The sequence below is a fragment of the Spodoptera frugiperda genome, chromosome 14 (genome assembly GCF_023101765.2).
Source record: "Spodoptera frugiperda isolate SF20-4 chromosome 14, AGI-APGP_CSIRO_Sfru_2.0, whole genome shotgun sequence".
Taxonomy (NCBI): domain Eukaryota; kingdom Metazoa; phylum Arthropoda; class Insecta; order Lepidoptera; family Noctuidae; genus Spodoptera; species Spodoptera frugiperda.
This window is the reverse complement of record NC_064225.1, coordinates 10,118,581-10,138,661: the sequence shown is the minus strand read 5'-3', so window position 1 is coordinate 10,138,661 and position 20,081 is coordinate 10,118,581. Positions and strand designations below refer to the sequence as shown.

The 20,081-nt window shown below is 35.0% G+C and overlaps 1 protein-coding gene across 4 annotated transcripts in view; it reads left to right on the top strand.

The window, feature by feature from the left end:
• LOC118279232 (uncharacterized) overlaps positions 1-20,081 on the top strand; it is a 75,569-nt gene that overhangs the window by 32,678 nt on the left and 22,810 nt on the right. The window contains exon 1 of one of the 4 annotated variants that reach the window (XM_050698463.1): positions 11,920-12,046. The exons of the other annotated variants lie outside the window; for them this stretch is intronic. Within the exon in view, the coding sequence (XP_050554420.1) occupies positions 11,935-12,046 (112 nt within the window). The 5' untranslated portion in view covers positions 11,920-11,934. Of the gene's footprint in view, positions 1-11,919; positions 12,047-20,081 lie in introns of those variants that run through there. 4 annotated transcript variants of the gene reach the window in all.

Here is a 20,081-nt window from a genome sequence, read left to right as displayed (position 1 = left end):
GTATGCACGTAGAGATATTTCTGACATATCAGCATTACGTGTAATACCAAAAATATATCATGAATCGCCTTTAAGAAGGAGAAGAAAGGAAATGCATTTATTCACATTATCACATTCACTCGCAGATAACAATTAAGTAGCCACTCAGTATCCACTTCGCTTTATAGGATGAATCCACATCACAGCATTGCTGATATTTACTTTGGTCCTTGGTAACCTCAATATAACTCTGATTTGTACAGTCTCACGCTGCATCTCTATGAAGCCGTGGGTTCAAGCTTGTCAAGTAAGGTTGCCGTGCAGAACCAGATAGTATCAATGAATTCAAAATTCAAAGTTCCAGTTAAAATCAAGATTGACTTTGTAGAGATGAGACTTTACAAGTCACTGACAACAATGTTAGTCAAAACTAACAGACTGCACGGTTGGCGCGGTGGCTGGGCAACTGGCTGCCGTGCAACGTGTAGCGGGTTCGATTCCCGCACGGAACAAGTCTTTGTGTGATCCACAGATTATTGTTTCGGGTCTAGGTGTCATGTGTATGTGAACTTGTATGTTTGTAAACGCACCCACGACACAGGAGAAAATCCTAATCCACATTAAAACAAAGTTTTTAAAAAAGAGAAAGAGAAGGGAATAACAAAATATGTAATTAAGAATATAATAATCCTTTAACACGTCTGTATGTATGTCCACAAACACGTAAGCTAGGCTAACGTCCGATAACTGTCTGCTCAATGGCTAGAGATTATAGTCTAGATCGTGTGCCACAAACGTACGAAGGATAGCTTTATCTTAATCCCACCGGTGATGGCGGTCAAGCGTTCTACTACTAAAGATAACAAATCTATTACAATGGGAGATATATATCATATTATGTTGTATATTGACCTAGTTACTCAGATCTAGGCGGGGCGCGTGAGGGAACGCACCTCCTCACGCCCCAGTCATCGCGAGAGATACTCCGGGCGTCGGGGATCGTGCGACGATCTCCGGCCACCGTAGGTCCCGAACAGAAACAGGCCCGTGCGTGCGGCGCGGCGTTTCGCGCGCGCCTCAAAGACTTATTCATATCCAATCATCATCACCACTATCATCAGTCAGAAGCCGTCCACTGCTGAATAAAGGCCTGTTCCTTAGTCCTCCAAGGTCAAGTAGGCTCTTGGTCGTTATACGAAGAGACTATCGAATGATGTGGTTTGCATTTTTGAGAGCGTAAAATCATCAAATGACTTCTTCCGCCCTGGTCGAGGCGAGAAGGAGTTACAGATTCTTACTGACTAAAGACCACGCCATTGCTACTCCTACTGAAACTTTTTTTTTAAATACCCAATTAGACCGACGACCTCTCACTGCCAAATTAAAATCTCTTTTGAAAAATAATCTGAAGGTACGGCCTTAAAATGACTCATTACCGCCTTTCCAAAGCAATGATGTCTACAATAAAGGAAAATCAACCCAAAACACTAATCAATAAAGATTACTGTCCAATAGACAATTAATACTTTTGTTTATGAACCAAATGACATGAAAATATTATTTTAGAAAAACACTTGACTTATATTTGACGCAAATGGCGGTGATCCTCTTGAATTTGTATTGTTTCAACAGATTACCGAAGATTTGTGAATACGCCAGTGATAAGTATGTGATAATACTTAGTCATATGTCCCGTGACTTTGTCACAGATATATAAATACCTAATATGGCATATTTTGAGTGTTTGTTATCACTGATAGGTATTTTTTCGTATCTTCGATTGCAGTAATTGTGTTGGATTATTATCTTAATTTGTTTTGGTGGGAAAATTAAGGAATTAGCGTTTCTGGTCCTTTGAGACGAAATACATTACAAAGGAGGATGCAAATTTTGGTCCCACTTTCCGATAGCTATGTGTATTACATCATGGGATAGCTATTGGAAGTGGGACCAGATTTCACAGAAATTCCTTTGAACCTTAAGACCGCACCGGTCCCAAATAGTTCAAATCCCGGGAATATTTGGATAAAAAGTCTATGTAATTCTTTGTGGAGCAAAAATATTATGTTTTAATGTAGAATATTGTTGACACAGTATTATGCATTTTAGTATAAAGTGAATGAATAAAAAGAAAAATAATAGGTAGTAAATATCTTTGATTCATAAGTTTCATTCACCATTATGAATGTGTAAGATGTTGATACAGTAATCATAAACTTCGATAAGTTTCGAAAATAAATAAAATGATAGAAATCAGAAATCAGATAATTCTACCTCATACGTCTGGTGTCCATATTATGGACATTTCCTTGATAATAAGATTTTCTCCAAAATGCATTACAATCGAGAACATCAAAGAACAAAACAACAAACTAATCTTTCTTCATGATGCAATCAGACCACTATTTCTAAGAAAAAATACTTATGTTAGGAAAAACCGACCAATTGCGAGCCGGACAAAGAATTCCGTATGATTCCTCCATTCGTTCATTCGGTAAGCAAACGGCATTAAATCAACTTTGGTGCATGGGAGATGCTATAGCTCTACTAAAACTATGTCCCCTCGACAATTTTCAACTATCTAGCTACCACGATTCCTTGGAGACGCGGATAATTTAACAGGATACCGGGGCTCTGGCTCGAAGCAGAAGTAGGAGGTTTTTATACAGTAAGAGAGAATGACACACCTAATTGTTTCACCCAAAGCGATTTTCCTCACTTACAAAAAGCTATTACGATTCATAAGCCATAGCCTGGTGACAGACAAACAGACAGACAGTGAAGTCTTATAAGGTTCTTGTTTTTACACAGTGTGGAATACTAAAAAGCAAATCGGAATTTCAAAAATGTTACATTCAAGTTTTACATTGTCAATTGGAGATTTCTCTCGAAGATCGATGTAAGATTAATAATCCGGATTTTGTTGGTTAGGCAGGGTTTCTTTTAACATATATATTTTATCTTTTGCTTGCATTTTCTGCATTGTGATAGCAAAGAGTAAACAAAGCCAGTCTACAATTGATATCAAGGCCGTTGCTTTGGGTGGTAACTGCGTTTTTGTTGAAAGATATTGAAATCTTTTGATCTATATGTTTTCACTTGTATATGTCATATACTATCATTTCCTTGTATGAGAGGGCTTGTCTTACTGCGTAAATCCGTACTACGCACTGTTAAGTTACAGATCTACTTAAGTGATTAAAGATGTCGCATTTCATCATCACTATCAACATCATGTCAGATGATGGATAAGTTGTTCACTTGACTGCTGAATATAGGCCTCTTTAAGTGACATCTAGATCAGATCGTTAGAAGCAACCTGTGACACATTTACCTACTCCTATTAATATTATAATAGTAATAATTATTTTCACAACCATTTTTTGCGTTCTTATATTATATTTAATTTTACTTTCCCGTTATATAGATCATATGGTCGATTTTTCAAACAAGACGCTTATATTCCGCGGAATTAAATATTCAGTCTAACTCTAAAATCTTATTGGAGAAAAGTCAGAATAAGGAACACATAATAATATAAGTTTTTAAACTGTTATGGTCACTATGCCATATCAGTTTAAAAACACTATGCCATACACTATGTCAAACACAATGTCATAGACATTAATAAACATGGTAAATATCCCGTCTTAAGTTCTAATGTTAACATAATAATAGTTATGATGCTCGAAGGACCAAGTTACATAATATAATATTATATTAGATCAAAGGACCACCAATTCCGGCGAGATACCTATCTGTCCTCCATTTGTCTATTCAATTTGTATTTACTGTCATTATACAAGTATGTATAAGTCGGATTATACGGCGATGCTTATCGTGCGTACCTATATACATGTAGTTATGTAAAGGTCATTGTTGACTTCCGTTTATTTCAGAACATCATACCTATCTGCCGGAGATAATCGTTTGTATCTACAACGTGGAATTAGAGTTTTGTCTGATTTATGTAATATTTTACTTGAAGTTATGGTCACAATTTTTTCAAAAATCATTGGTCGAAAATAGAGAAGGTATAATTTCTCAAACTGCATGTGAGCGATTCATTAAGAGTATATTTAAAACAGATAGATTCATGTTTCAGAGAAATATGAATGTGATGTTTAATCAGTGCGGATTCCTCACGGTGTTTACCTTTACCGTTTGTTAGTGGTATCTAAATAATGTTAGAAAGTTTATATAACTTAGAAAAAGTCACATTGGCATTGGCCAACGGCGAGTTTGGCAGGTTTGGCAATTGGCGGGTTTTGAACTCGCAACCTATAGATGAGAAGCATGTGTCCTTAACCTCCGAACTACAACGACCACGCATTATTGTCATGTACATAACCATCAATGTTTCCTACGTCGCAACATCTAAAACACCACTTCAAGAACTATCAAGCAATCATTCAAAATAATGTCCCAATAATCGAATCACGTCTTAATCAATCAGCGGCCTGCCATCAAACCAGAACTCGATTGTAAGTCAAGATAATAGAAAATTGAACGCTCGCCTATGATGCGTGTTTAAGTAAAACCTCGAGATTTTATGATAAGTCTGACATTAGTAGCAGGAAAAAGAAATGTTTTATCTGAATGCGTAACATCATATAATAGTGTGAATGTCATCGAAACCTTGTGGAAGACTGTCTTAGTTTCAACTACTCGAACATTGCAGCATTTAAACAAGCGCCTATTAGATTCATCTAACGTTAATGTATGCAATTGAATTAATAGCAATGTATCTATACTTATCTAAATACTAATATATTATAATGCTGAATAGTTTTTGGTTAGTTTATTTACTCGCTAATCTCCAGAAGTAAAGTTCGAATTGAATAACTGTTTTTGTGTTAAATAGTTCATTTATCGAGCAAGGCTATCTATAGGCTATAAAATATCACGCTGCGATTAACAGAATATTACTAACATTAAGATACGGACAATGATTTTCTGATTTTCGGTTACATCATTGCACTTAGGCTTAGCTTTCCTATAATTTATTAACATGTCAGTTTAGGGTTGCTAATGGTTTTTTTTTATAAAATCGGTAATCGAGCAGACATATTACCTGATGGTAAGCAATCGCCGCCGCCCATGGACACTTGAAACACCAGAGGCTTTACAAAGCGTTACCGGCTTTTTGGGAGTTAGGAATTTAAGGGTTGTTGTTCGGGAATGGGGATGGGGAAGATTGGGAAAGGGGGTATTGGGCCTCCGGTAACCTCAGTCACACAACGAAACACAACGCAAGGGATGTTTCTCGTCGGTTTTCGGTGAGGCCGTGGTATCACTCCGGTCGAGCCGGCCCATTCGTGCCGAAGCATGGCTCTCCCACACTTCTTCTCAAAGAACCATCAGACCACCACATATTATGCCTAGTAAGGCTGATGCGCGACCCAGAGCTGCAGGCTGCCTAGCGGGTTACTGGGGCTTCGAGTCGAAGAGGGAGTAGGAACGGTTTTTTTTAGCCAATAAGTGTCTGACACTCGCTCTCCTCTCACCCAAGGCTGGAGAGGTCATTGGATCATTTCCCTCCTTAAAAAAGGTTGCTAATGTAGGCGACCCTTGAAAATTTACTCATCCCTTTCTCCAATGCCTAAGTTAGTTAGTTTACTTAAGTGTGATCGACAAATAATTGGTATATACTAAGTCGTCTACATTACAAATTTGTTTTAATTCAAATTATAGATCATAATCATAAACCTAACAATGTTTTTTATAACAGACTGCAATTTGGACAACAAAACTAACATGTCACGCTTCTTAACCACAGCACTTGAACCTTCAATGCATTACAAAAATAAACCGTACCGAAGGACAAACAGATTTATTTGTATTAAAGATAGACAGAAGAAAATCTTGATCTAATCGATAAGCAGTCATGTGATGGAGTCACGCTGTTATTTATCAGTAATTTCCCTAATGCCCCTCTTCAAATCGGTCCTTTTGATACAAGATATATCTGGGCATAATGCTCTTTGAGTGGATTTACATTTATGTAATAATACATTGTGTTATTGTTTCCCTAACACGGCCGGGTTTATTTATAATCCGTGTCGTAAAGTATAAAGATAATTTGTTTTAAGCTTTTTTAGTATTTGTTTGTTTGGTCTCATAGTTTTTATGATGGGTTTTCAAGAGTGCGTCTTGTAATTATGTTCATAGTGGATTAGTGTCAGTTTCATTGCGTATCTGCTGCGGTTTACTAAGAAGAAAGTACTTACTGACGTAGTTACTGCTTTATAGGAATTAGTTTCGTTGCATAGTGAGTCATGAGAGGTCCTAAAAGGACCAAGGGCTTTTAGCCTTTCTTTTGGGTGTCGGGTAAAAATTAGGAGATAAGCTTTTTTTAAGTGATTTCAAATTTCTTTAGTGCTTTAATTTTTTTTAAGTCTAGTATTCGGTTCAACCAAACGCGAGATAAACTGAGAACCTCCTTTTTTGAAGTCGGTTAAAAACAGGAGCATTTATCTCTCGAAGAGTCAAAGCTGTTTGTATTTTATTTCTAATGTTATTTTTTGTAAACATAACTCAATATTTCAGACTTCAAGTCCATTACCAACAATTTTGCCATCCATTAACCCAACCCAGTAATAAATAGTATCGAATTCAGGAACTTATGCTCGAATTGTCGAACACTCAAACATTTTTTCTTCTTCATTTCTTGGTACTTTACTGATTTAAAAATATTCCCAATTTTGCCAAGTAGGAAATAAAATTAGGAAGACGTATTAGTAGGCATGAGTAAATAAATCCGTACCTCCTTATTGTCTAACTTTTGAACTGAGCACAGATAATGAGATAACTAGTATTTGTTCTAGTTATCACGAAGATTAGCATTAAACGCGATTTTCATGTTAGATAATGTCTCATAAACATATTAAATACAATTGTTACTCTGTATGTATTTCCTAATATCGTTATAACTTAAAACAATTGTTTTCGCATCACTATTATTTGAATTAACTGGTCCTTTGATTCGCAAAATTTTCATTTAAAACCTATTTATAGATTGAATTTTTTTTATAGAGATGTAATTTATTAAGTAAAATATCTGTTATGTTATAAGTATCTACTTGTTATTTATTTTTATAACATTCATTTTTTATCCACTACTCATTGAGATTTACAAGAACTAAATTGATAAAGTGGTTGTTACATCATGTTAACAGAATAATCTTAATACATTAATAGTTGCAATTAATATTTTGGTGATAAACTTGTTTAAAATGTACTGCATCATGCTACGTCTCATATTTTTTTACCTAGACTAGAATAAACTCGAAAAAGTCCATACAAATGCTCATATAATCGGCAAGCGAGTAAACCCATTAACAATGGTTAGTTTACTTGTAACTTTCACTGATAGGAGCTGATAATAACTAGATAACAGTTATGCAAAGCACTGCCAACGGTTATAACATTAACTTACTTATTAAACACAAACGTTACTTAAACCATAATACACAAACAAAAAATACTAACATTAAAAATATTATTTAAAAATAACACTAATATTTTATACCTGTTCCAAAATATCTGTTATATTTTTATAACTGCATTGTAACATCATTATTTTGTTTAAAGTGATTGGACGGTTTATTTTAAAAATGGAAGCTGATACGCTGAATGAGGATACGAGATCGACCGTAGTGAGGAGCGTTTGGTTTAAACTAGTATTTGCACCGTTATCAATATCTCTGATAATTTTGATTTGTTTAGTTTGGAGCTGTTATAAAAATAACCAGGAAATGTAAGTACATAATTTATTGTTAATCCACTATAGTCATGCATAATTATGCACTATGCACGGCACTTAATGGTTATAAAAGCTTTGTGTGTTAAAAATATAATTTAATTAGATTAATATTGTAGGTATCAGGTCGTCCTTTATTACATAAAAATTGGTTTAGTCCAAATAACCTCCGAAAAAATTATCAAAAATTCGTGCTTTTTTAACTGTAAGCAAAGCCGCTGGCAAAAGCTAGTCTAAAAAAAATCAAGGGTCCACTAGCTTCTATACAGTCTCTAAATTAATCAAATGAATCTTAAATCATAATCGGACACGTTGGTATACATTATAGTCTGTCGATACAACAAGGTATAGAGTCCATTGTTCTGATTTGATACGGCATATCTAATCATGTTCATTAAATGCTTTGTTGCGACATGCCAATATGAACTTTATTGCATCATAAAACTGCTTCATACAATATGTACAACAATTGTCTAGTTCTGCTTAGTACAATGATATACAATGTAGGTCTGTATATCTGTTCCTATTTGTAAGTGCCTAATTGTTCTAAAAAATTGGCAATCAAATGTAAATATCGAGGTTTTAAATGGATTAGGGTTTCCTTTGTGTGTGGCACTAAAAATTGGATAAAATCAAATAGAATTTTCCGTCAGTCTGACTGGTCAGTGAAGCTAGCTGCTTATTCTGAAACAAGAACAAAAAATCGTCGTTACTCCTTTAAAAATACTGAGTAGGTACTCCTTCAAGTTCCATGTGAATAAGTTGCTTACAAGCAGACGCGCATGCTCCACCATTAATTTCGGATACATTTCGGAGAGTGTGCGGGGGAATTGCACAACTTGATTCCTCCTAGTCCTTTCCATCATCGAACCACAAGACAATCGGCGAGGCGTCACCGATTCATGGTGGATATCCCACCCACACGCACGAAGCGCTTAGCTTCAAGCCTCCTTGTGCGAACTGCTAGGGAGTGGAACTCCTTGCCGGAGTCTGTGTTTCCTGATGGGTATAACCTGGGTGTCTTCAATGCCCGAGTGAATAGGTTGCTTATGGGCAGACGTGCTCCACCGTAGGCCGCATCATCACTTACCATCAGGCGAGATAGCGGCCAAACGTCGGCCCATTTAACAATAATAAAAAAAAAATTAACCGCATCACTCTGTAGGCCGTTTTCACCAACTACTCCTAAACCACCTCTCAACTAAGAGTTACCTTCTTAGCTCGTTAAGACGGTCATCATATATGGATAGGTTTAAAGCTCGATTGCACCAACCGTTTCTAAATTTAAGGTAAGCCAAGATATGTCACATTTAAGGACATTTTGATGATTTTTTACCAATCTAACAGTATAAGTAAGGGGTTAGTTACAAGGCTAGAATATGATGAAATCCTAGAACTTTTACCGACATTTCTCGTTATCTGCGTGGGAACTGACAACACGCACACACATATAATATCTCTAGAGTACTTAAATATTGATTGAGCGATAACAACTATTCAGGTACACGGTGCACATTAGGTTCAAATTTAACTTATCTGAACATTTGACCTTTACATTTATATCTAATACTCGTAGGGAAGGTTACAGAATTAGTTTTTTATCGTACAGTTAGATATATAATACATTTCATTCGACAAAAGAGTTGTAGAGGTTTTTTTGACAAAAAGTTGCCTAAAGGTGGCCTGATATTTCTGTGGTAACCTCTAAACCCTTTTTTGAGGAGAGAAAATCATTCAATAAGTTCTTCCGCCCGATTGTTACGAGATAGTGTCAGACTTGACCAAACAAACAAACCAACTACCCCGTTCCTACTCCTTTTCGAGCCGGTGCCCCCGTAATCCTTTAAGGGTCTTCCGCGGCTCCAAATCAAGCATCAGCCCATCTAGGTCCCATCTGTGGTGGACTTATGGCTAAGATCACTAAGCACCACTTAAATTCCAAATAATTATTGGGTTAATTTCAAGGTCGTTTGATTACTATCCCATTTCTACACCTTATAATTTTACTAAGAACATCGTAAGAAGACCACCTCAAAATGCTATACCCGATCTTTGGGAAATAACGTTTTAATGCTCAATCAATGTATATTTCAACCTTGTCATTCTTGAAGCTTAGTAATACAAAACAGAAATAATTGGCCACATCTGCAGTGCCCATCAATTGCCTCGAACCATTAGCAATAGATTAGCTAACGTATGATCAACTGCGGGGCCATTACTTCATTATGTATTGCATCGGCTTTATGAGGTCTATGCATGCTACGTTTTGACTGGGGCTTCACATGATATATTATATACTATGTATATATGTACATTTTGTCAATTATAGATAAAACAAGTAAAAGTGCTCTCAAGTTTAATTTCAAGGCTTAGCAAAACCATTATTGTTTCGCATAAAAAATCTAGTTTAAGTAGTTACGCATTTTTGAATTAGGTAGGTACATAAGTTAAAAAAAAAACTCGTTCCTATTACATCCTAATCCTGTACATATAATAAAGATTTTGAGTAATTCAATTATCTAATCTCACTTAAAAATAGTTTGTACCTAATCGTCATTAACATCCCGGCTAATCCTGTACGAAACCTCATCAAAATCATTCTAACAATTTAGTTGCAAATAGACAACAAACCACCCATTTGCATTTACTCATGACACATAAAACTTTATGTTTATGACTATAGCTCATATTTCCTTGGAGATATGAATCAAATTGCTTTGACATCTGTTAGCCAGAAACAGAATGCTACTTGGGTTCCAAGGTTTGTAGAGTGGTAGCCTCTGGTTGAAATGTAACTTGTATTGCATACCAACGCCTTGTGAGATAGGTCAATGACCTTAGGCCTTTCATTTAGGTTAGTGATTTGTAGTTCTACATAGTTATAATACGTTTAATCACAGTATTAATAATTCTTGATATATTTTGTTAACATAATACGTGTTATTTTATTATAACTTTCATGAGAGATATTAAGTTAATATAAATAATATGTGTTATAATATATATCTGTATTAGTTATAAATATTAGTTGTGTCTCATCACTAACGAAGCCGGTTTTTAAAGCTTCAAATTCTTTAAAAATTTATAACGTAATCTGTTTTTTCGGAAGTCGCATAAAAATAAATATCAAAATAAAATAAATTATTTTAAACTATGTGCTTAATCTTGCATGTAAATTGTTGAATTAGAGACTTTAAATGTTAATGAGTAAGATTCATTATTTCCTACACATAATTGTGATGTTAAGGAAATAACATTTAACGTAAATATTGTAATGTTTAGAGTAATTAAACTAATATAATTTTAGTTTGCTTCCAAAATTGAAAAAATCATTCAGGATTATCGAATTCAGGATTCAAGATTATCGAAAAATATTGCTGCTCACTACTAGCGCAAAGTTTCAACCAATCTACTCAGCTCCTATTGGTCATAACATGATATTTTATAGCCCATATACTTTTCAATAAATTCACTATCGAACACAAAAAACAAATATTAAATTCGGACCAGTAATTCCAGAGATTAGCGCGTTCAAACAAAGAAACAAACTCTTCAGCTATAAGTATAGATTGGGCAGGGCCGATTTGTTTTGTCACAGTGCACAACCTCACTATGGCATCTCTTTGTACGTGCTTCATGGCCGTCACCACGGCTTTATGTTTAAGCAAGATAAAGTAAAAAGATTTATTTTACAAAGAATCTCAGTTCACCTTAAACTTGTCTCATAATTACTGTGATAACCGCTTAAGCCTGCATGTTATCAGCGAGAATATTTTTATATTATGTACTTTTACTTATGTACAGTGTACACACAGATACCAGCATCCTCAGTTCCATACCTATTCGCGGAAACTGAAGTCGTTAGGAAATTAAAAAAAAAAAGATAATTAAGAAGAGGAAAAAATAATTCTGAAATATTTCTTCGATTGTTTTTGTTTGATTCGGAGTGTATATTTCAAAAATTGTTACGACATATGTATTTATTCCGAGTGTATTTAAATTTAGAACTACAATATTGTTGAAAAAGTAATTCGAGATCATTTTCCAAGTTTTTCCGAATTATTCTCTCGCTTGTATTTCCGAGTGTATTTTAAATAAAATTGTTGGAATAATAAATTCGAGAATTTAAATATTATTTTCCGAAATATTTTTTCAGTTGTTTTTCCGAGTTTTGTTTGTGATATTATCCGAGAATGTTGCATGACATGGTAGGTCTAGTTTGTGTTGTGTTGGCTCCCCTGTTCTGTTACCTGGTGTATCTGATGACTCTGTTCCTTCTGTATCATCTAAACAAGTATCGGGATGGTGAGTACTTGCATTTACTTAAGTTTAATATTGTTTAATGAAAATTCATTAACATTAGGGCGTAGTTTGCATGTGGAATACCTCTAGTTTGCTGCGTTTTAATAGGATGACTAATTTTCGTAAAATAAAATACATAATACTCAAAAGAAATTATCAATATCTAGGCAAATATGTATTGTGTTAGTTGCTATTTTTTTGTCTCCCAAAAATGTGTGGGATTGACCTTTCTGTAACTGTTTTTCCTATAATGTATGCTCTAAAACCGTCATTAATTACGCAATCTATGCATTCAAGATCGCATCATCAAAATACATACATTTAGTTTATAGGATGAGTAATTTTCGAGTTTATCATTTCTTGTTAAAGAATCATCGCATATGATCATATGAGTGACTGGAAAACCCAAATCTTAATTATTATTGTTATTACTTACGTAATAAGTATCAAAATCCTTTAGCAAACATTGTGTTATCTTAGACCTGTTACCTACTGTATACAAAACAATAGATCATTTGTAAACTAGACGAGTTTTAGAAAACAAATATTTGTTTAATGATAACTTTATTAATAAGCTTTACTACTATAAGTGGTAGGGTCGAAATTCCTTTGGCAATTATGTTTGATATTGTAGTAAGTAAAATGTTTATGTAGCGCCGTCAAGATTATGAAATTCTACTATCATTAATGTGCTGTTCTTAGTCAAATTTACCTGAATGGTTTAGAGGTTGCAAGGGCGATTTCCGAGCAATGAAATACCTATCTTACTATTATTAATAAATGCGAAACTTTGTGTGTATGTTTGTTACTCAATCACGTCAAAACGGCTGAAGGGATCGGGATAAAATATAGAACACGTGTAGATTATGGTCTAGAATATAAGCAGAGGCTTTGTAATCCATGTATCCCACCGGAACGTGGGCAAAGTCCTTATGATTATATTTGTTTTGAGGAGGGAAATATCATTCAATGATTTCTCCCACCTTGGGTAGGGCGAGAGGGAGTGTCAGACTCTTACTGACTAAAAACCATCTCGTTCCTCCCCTTGCTTTTCGAGCTGGAGCCCCGGTAAACGCTAGTTAGTTCGCAGCTCCGGATCGTGCATCAGCTCTACTGGGTATCTTCTGCGTTGGTCTGATGGCTCTTAGAGGCGCGTGCGGAACCATTAACATCCCTAGAATGACATGTTAATAAATAGTAGGAAAGCTAGTTATCTTCATAGAGAAGCTTCCTTGTGCGAACTGCTAGGGAGTAGAACTCCTTGCTGGAGTCTGTGTTTTCTGATGAGTATAACCTGGGTGTCGTCAAAGCCCGAGTGAATAGGTTGCTTATGGGCAGACGTGCTCCACCGTAGGCCGCATCATCACTTACCATCAGGCGAGATAGTGGCCAAACATCAGCAATTTAACATAAAAAAGAAGGCTCATAGTCCAGCAGTGAATTCTCACGAAGTCTTGCTGAAACAATTATAACATTATATAACAGTTCCTTTATTCTCAATGCTCGCTCACTTTATATAATTATTTTCTTTTGTATTACTCGTACAAATATATTCTCACAATTAGTTCGTGTTTGTATTCTTCGGTGACGGGACACGAATGTCACGATATACTGACGTCAACTGCATCTTTGTTTGGTTGTATTGAAATAACCGCTTTTTACTACCGTACATGAATATGAATACCTATACATAATTATGATGCAACTAAATTATTTATTTTTTTTACAATTTTTGTCTGTCTGTTCGTACTGGCTAATGTTTTAAATGGCGGGACCAATTTTGACGGGACTTTTATTGGTAGGTAGCTAATGTACTAAGGAATAACTTAGACTATTTTTATTTTAGAAAAAGAAAGAGATGAAATAACCTAAATTCTTCCAGAAGTCATTATTTTACGCCGACGTAACAGCTACGTAGTGTTATGTCACTTATACATATTAGTCAGTAGAGGACATTTTTAAACATTTTTTTACAAAAATCCTTTGTAACATCTATAAATGTGAAAATTACTGGACACTTCACACACTGAGGAATGCCTCTGTTGTTTAGAATTTAGGTAATCGGTAGTTTATATTAATGGCCACCTGATTTCGATAGCAAGGCAATGCTCGTATGTTGTGTGACAGACTACACGTATGTGATATGAGCCTTCGATCGTAGATATAAAACTTTCTTGCAATACCATTCAGTTTCAACGTAAGAATGAAGTAGGAAATGATAACCATTTCTGATGTAATTAATAAATAATAAAGATCATTCACTGCCAATAATAATCCATCTACCTATATACTTAGGTACAGTCATAATGCTGACGCAAACTGAACCTTATCTACGTAATAATTAGTGCTATATCCGTCAAGCTTACTTTGTAGGCAGAACAAAAGAAAAAAGTAGACAAGGACTCTTTTTATTTCTTTCATAAATAATTGTCTACTAAGTATAGAATTGTTGAAATGTTTGTATGTGCATAACTCGAGAACGGAAGCATCAAATTGGATAATTTTTCTTTTGTTGGACATGTTTTGTATGAAAGATAATTATTTATGTCTCGTTTCCGTCCACTGCTGGACATAGGTCTATCCAGTAGCACGCTAATTAACCCAATGTTTAGCTCTGTGTATTGAAATATTGAGAGCATTTTCATATCCAAGTGTGGGAGAGTCATGCTTCGGCATGAATGCGCCGGCTCGACAGGAGTGATACCACGGCCTCACAGAAAACCGACGTGAAACAACGCTTGCGTTGTGTTTTGTTGTGAAGGCCCATTTACTCCCCTTCCCGATTGCGAACCGATTGCTTGCCATTAAGTGATCCGTCTGCTCATTTACCGGCTTATGTCATAAAAAATCTATAAAATTTCTTTATCCAATTCAAAGTCGAAGCCATACCAGTGCTGCTTTAAAACGTGGACAAATGTAGAATAAACTTTCAGTCTGTCCGTCCTCTGTATACGTTTCAAAACGGAGAAGAACGAGCAAGAAAATACTACGTATGATTAGAAAAGATATCTCGCAATTCATAAAAGCGGAGAAAAGCCACAAAATAAAGTTAATTATCTTTATAATCTCAATAAATTAGTGTTCGCCCAGATTATACAAACTGGGTCTTGTACAATCTAATCGATGAAACAAAACAAACAAATTATTTTAACGAACACACTCGACTGATTACGTACTGTGTACATTTTACATAAATTCTCCTCAATTTTTAATTATATCTTTTATTGTTTAATCATAAATATAAAGTTTTATTTCTCATTATTTGTAGAATTGTTATTATTTTGATTCTTATAGTTTTATTTCTCATTATTTATTTAATTGTTATTATTTTGACTTAAATAACAAAATGGTGAACGTACTGCTTATAATTTTCTGTGTGATAGTGTTGGGTCTCGTCGCCTTCATGTTCGAACATAACTTGAGTGAGTATTCTTCTTTAATTAATACTAGCTAACCCGGCAAACTTCGTACCACCTCAAACAATATTTATTTTCACTTTATAAACCGTCTCTGGACTTCCACAAATTATTTTAGACCAAAATTAAATCGGTCCAGCCGTTCTCGAGTTTTAGCGAGACGAACAGCAATTGATTTTTATATATGTACATTGTACATAGATTAATTATTTTTAACATATAACGTCACGTTGTGTAATTATTATAATTAAGTAAATTGTACATAATATATACATAATCTCCCGCCTATCTCCCATGGGGTCAGGCAGAGAATCAAATCTTACATACCTACATACTTATTTCGCTGCATCAACAGTCAGTCATCAGTCTCGTCATGCATGCTTGTTGGTAAAGGGTAACTTCCAAAGTTTCGCATTTAGTAAAGGTTCTAAGTTGGGAATAAAAAATAGCGTTTACTTCGATTACATAGGGCATTTCGATAAAAAAAATCCCTTTTATATACCTTTTAAGCAAATAATTGCTTGTTTTAGGAGAAGAAATGGAAAGTTATATTCTCACCTATCTACGTACGTAGGTTTTAAGATAAAATGCACGGCATGCCGATTAGTTTGTGCAAAATAATCAGATCAATCGATTTACGTTCCCACCCGGCGGAACAATTAGGCACAAGGTTATTGAACCCAAAGCTAAGTACGTAAGAAAAAATACCTGTATCTATGCATTTTGTCAGATCAAAGTATGATGATAGGTGCCTTATTTTTATATACTGTGATGAATCAAAGAGATAGAGATATTTCATTATTATACTTATAAGACAATTAGGATCCATGTTTCTGAATATTTTGAAAAGGGCCATTATCATAATCAGCTATAACACGTTCACTACTGAACATAAGCCTCCCCCGATGACTTTCTGATAGGCCGGTTGGAAGCGACCTGCATCCAGCGGCTAAGGAGAGCAAAGGAAAGGGCTTATACCATTACTAAAATTACTTTGTAAGTGAACTATTCGTGCTTCTTTTTTTAAAACCTTCATAATACTTAACCAATATTGATTTTAAAACAGTATCAAAAATGTAGTTAAAGAAAAGTCGAATGAAATAATGTATATAGGCAATGTGCTGCCATCTAGTGGCGAGTAGCAAAACTAAACTCTTCACGCTAACGCTACAGCGCTTTGATAAACCGGTTCATACTGCGACATATAGATGGCGCTGTAAATAATATTGTGATAAATATTTACAATACAATAATAACACGGCTTATCAATTGTTTTGATTCTCTTTAAAGATTTATTATATTATTAAATAAAATTAAATAAATAATCGCTTTATAAGGGCTGTGCTACTTTAAAACTATAAAAATAAAATTAAGCGATTTATAAACAAGACCTAATTGACATATTAACAATAAGTGCCCAAATACACAAGTATGCCTTTTAGTTTTCCATTAATGATGATTTATTAAATTAATCAAATAACTTTTATACCTATTTAAAATTTTCAATGCAAACATGGAAATATTTTACTCAATAATATTAAATTTAGTGAACATCCCTAGCCCGAGAAAAGATCTCTTTTTTCTCTCTCACACGATGACACAACGACATACACATCACATCATCTCATTAAGGAAAACACACCAACTAATACCTAACTACATGAGTTACCTATTCCTAGACTTAATCCAGGTGTCACAACCACAACCCTATCGCACGATGACGTCACAGCACCACTCGAGTGCTCCCCGTTTCCCGGCATCGCGTGATAAGATTACCGTTATCAGTTAACAAAAGATTTAATATTTACCTCCAGATAGCTAACAATGAACCGACTGCAATCCTAACTGTCGGATAGTATAACTGAAACGCGATTTGTATCGAGTTTTCGCGTAAATTAATTATTAATTTATCAATCATACCACATTAAAGTAATTTTGTAAAAGATTTTTGTGAAAAAAAGTACGTAAAAAGGCAAATTTTTAATGAACCTTACACTGTTTATTAAATTAAGTGACGTTTCTCATTAATATTGACAGTTTTCCAAGACATTTTTCTCGAATTTAAAGTAATTTTATTAAAATTTTCGTGTAATGTGACATTAAAAACGGTACTCGTGTAAAAACAATGAATCCCACAATATTTGTGATCGTGTTCCCGGCCGCGTTCGCTTCGCTGGTGTTGACATTCGTGTGCATTCGATACTGTTTGATGAATTGCAGTAAGTACCCGCACTTATTATAGTAAATTTATTGTCAAATTACTAGTCGTCAAGGTTTACGCTGCTGCTTACGCCTTCAGGGATTAAAGGTACCTTTTTTATAAGGATGGAAACTCATTAAACTTTAATGATTCCTCCTCACACTGAGTGAGAGACGAGATAATGGAGCTGCGGACTGCTTAGTGGGTTTACCGGGTCAGTTGATTTCGGGTAAACCACCCCGTTCCAACTCCGCCTCTATGCTAGAACCACAGTTTAAGGCTGGTCAAGCCCGCGACCTTGTACAATAAATATCTGTACTCAACAAATATCTAAAGAACCAAAATGTATAGCCGTAGTATTACATGCATCACCAGCATTATAAAGTAGTGTAAAGTCCATTAGGTCATTCACTTGCTGTTTTGTTACAAGAATGTGCTTACACAGCAACTACGATATGTAGGTGATGAGTAACGACCTTAATTAAGAAACGATTTCAAAACAAAATGTTTGGAAGTTTGGATCACCTATTACTTATCGATTTTTAACATTAATTGTATTGAGTTCCAAATTGGACTTTTCCAACCGACCGATTATAATCATTGACAGAAGATTAAAATTTAACCCATAATAATTTAACCTGTTACTCACCTTTCACAAGTTCTCCACTAAAACCTCTTTAATATTTAGCTATTATTTAACACAATTTTCCTTTTATGACACATTAATAGTAATTTCCTTCCTAAGAAATTGTTCTCAATTGACACATTAGGTTTAATACCTATCTAATATTATGTACTTACCCACGTTTAATGACGCCTGTGTCATTCCTCATTATCCTTAGTACGTAACGTACGTACTTAGAAATTTTCTGTTTAGTATAAAACCCAACTATATTTGAAGCTATTCTTAGGAGGTAGCTTATAATCTGGAGCTGCGGACTACCTAGCGGGTTACCGGGGCTCCGGCTCGAAAAGCAGGAGTAGGAACGGGGTGGTTTTTAGTCAGTAAGAGTCTGACACTCCCTCTCGCCTCGCCCAAGTCGGCAGAAGTCATTGGATGATTTTCCCCGCTCAAAAAAAGCTAACGATATAAGAAAATGTTTTAAATATCACCTTAAACGTTGGCCCTATTAACACTGCTAAAGTCACAGTTTCGATTTCCTAATCAAGCGACATAGATTTCAATACTATATAGATCTATCTTATCATAATATCACACCTTATAATATGTGAACAAATAATTATAACGTGTTATTTAAAATATGTAGGTTAATAGGTAGCTATACCTATGTCTACACCTTAACAGAATATAAAGCTTGATACTACACACACATTAAATAATAGAGCATCCTTTAAAATACTTTTTATTACAATAATTCAAGTCATTCAAAGCTGCCAGTGACACAATGAAGCCATACTATTCAACCCAATATAACAAGACCTACGACTTACTACAGAACTATTTACAAATGTACGCAATTTGACAGATAGATGACAGATCGTGTAAGCTAGTGGCGCCGCTGTGAGAGGTCAGGGTAAATTGGACAAGGTGTGGTCTGCAGTTGACATGCGGGTCAATTGGATAATTTCTTTCCTGTCGTCTTTGTTGGGGCATTACTGATAGTGAGGTTAGCTTGTTGGGCTGTTTGTGTGTTTATTTATTTTAATATGACATAAAGTCACTTTATAATGCCCCAATGAATATAAAGTTCTTAGCTTTCTTCTATACGAATCTACACTTTGGAACGAGGAAATGCCATGATAAAGAGTCCTTCTGTGACTCGAAACTAGTAGAGCTTTTCTCCATCAATGTACGTGAGTAAACCGTGATTTTTAATTGAGCTGTGAGACACCTATATCATTATGTATTAGATCTATTATTACAAAAAAGTTCATACAGGTCACTCTGATGCTGTTGTGACTCATTGTGATACAAGATGAGATACATAAACTTAATAGGAGATCTCCAGTGTTACTCGAGAATCTTACTCGTGTTCGTCAATTGAGTTTTATGACATATTCCAGTTGCACCTCACTGAGCTCATTGGGGTGATGACAAAGTTTATTAACATAACATTAAAGAACAGATTCTATTATATACTAGATACATAGACTACATTCGACTCCAATTTATCATTATTTAGATAATGATAAAAAATGATTTAGTTTACTGACCATAGACATCCCCAATGGTATCCAGAGAGACCGATTGGATTGCACCCTGTATTCAGCAGCTTTACGGACTCATCTGTCGACTTTATTCTTTACTAGCTTCTGCAGTGGCTTTGCCTGCGGTTCCGTGGGATAAAAAGTGTACTCTGTGTTAGTTCGAACCATAATCTACCCCCATTCCAATTTTCATCCCGGGATCCCTTCAACCGTTTTGACGTGATTGAGTAACAACATATTCACACAAACTCAC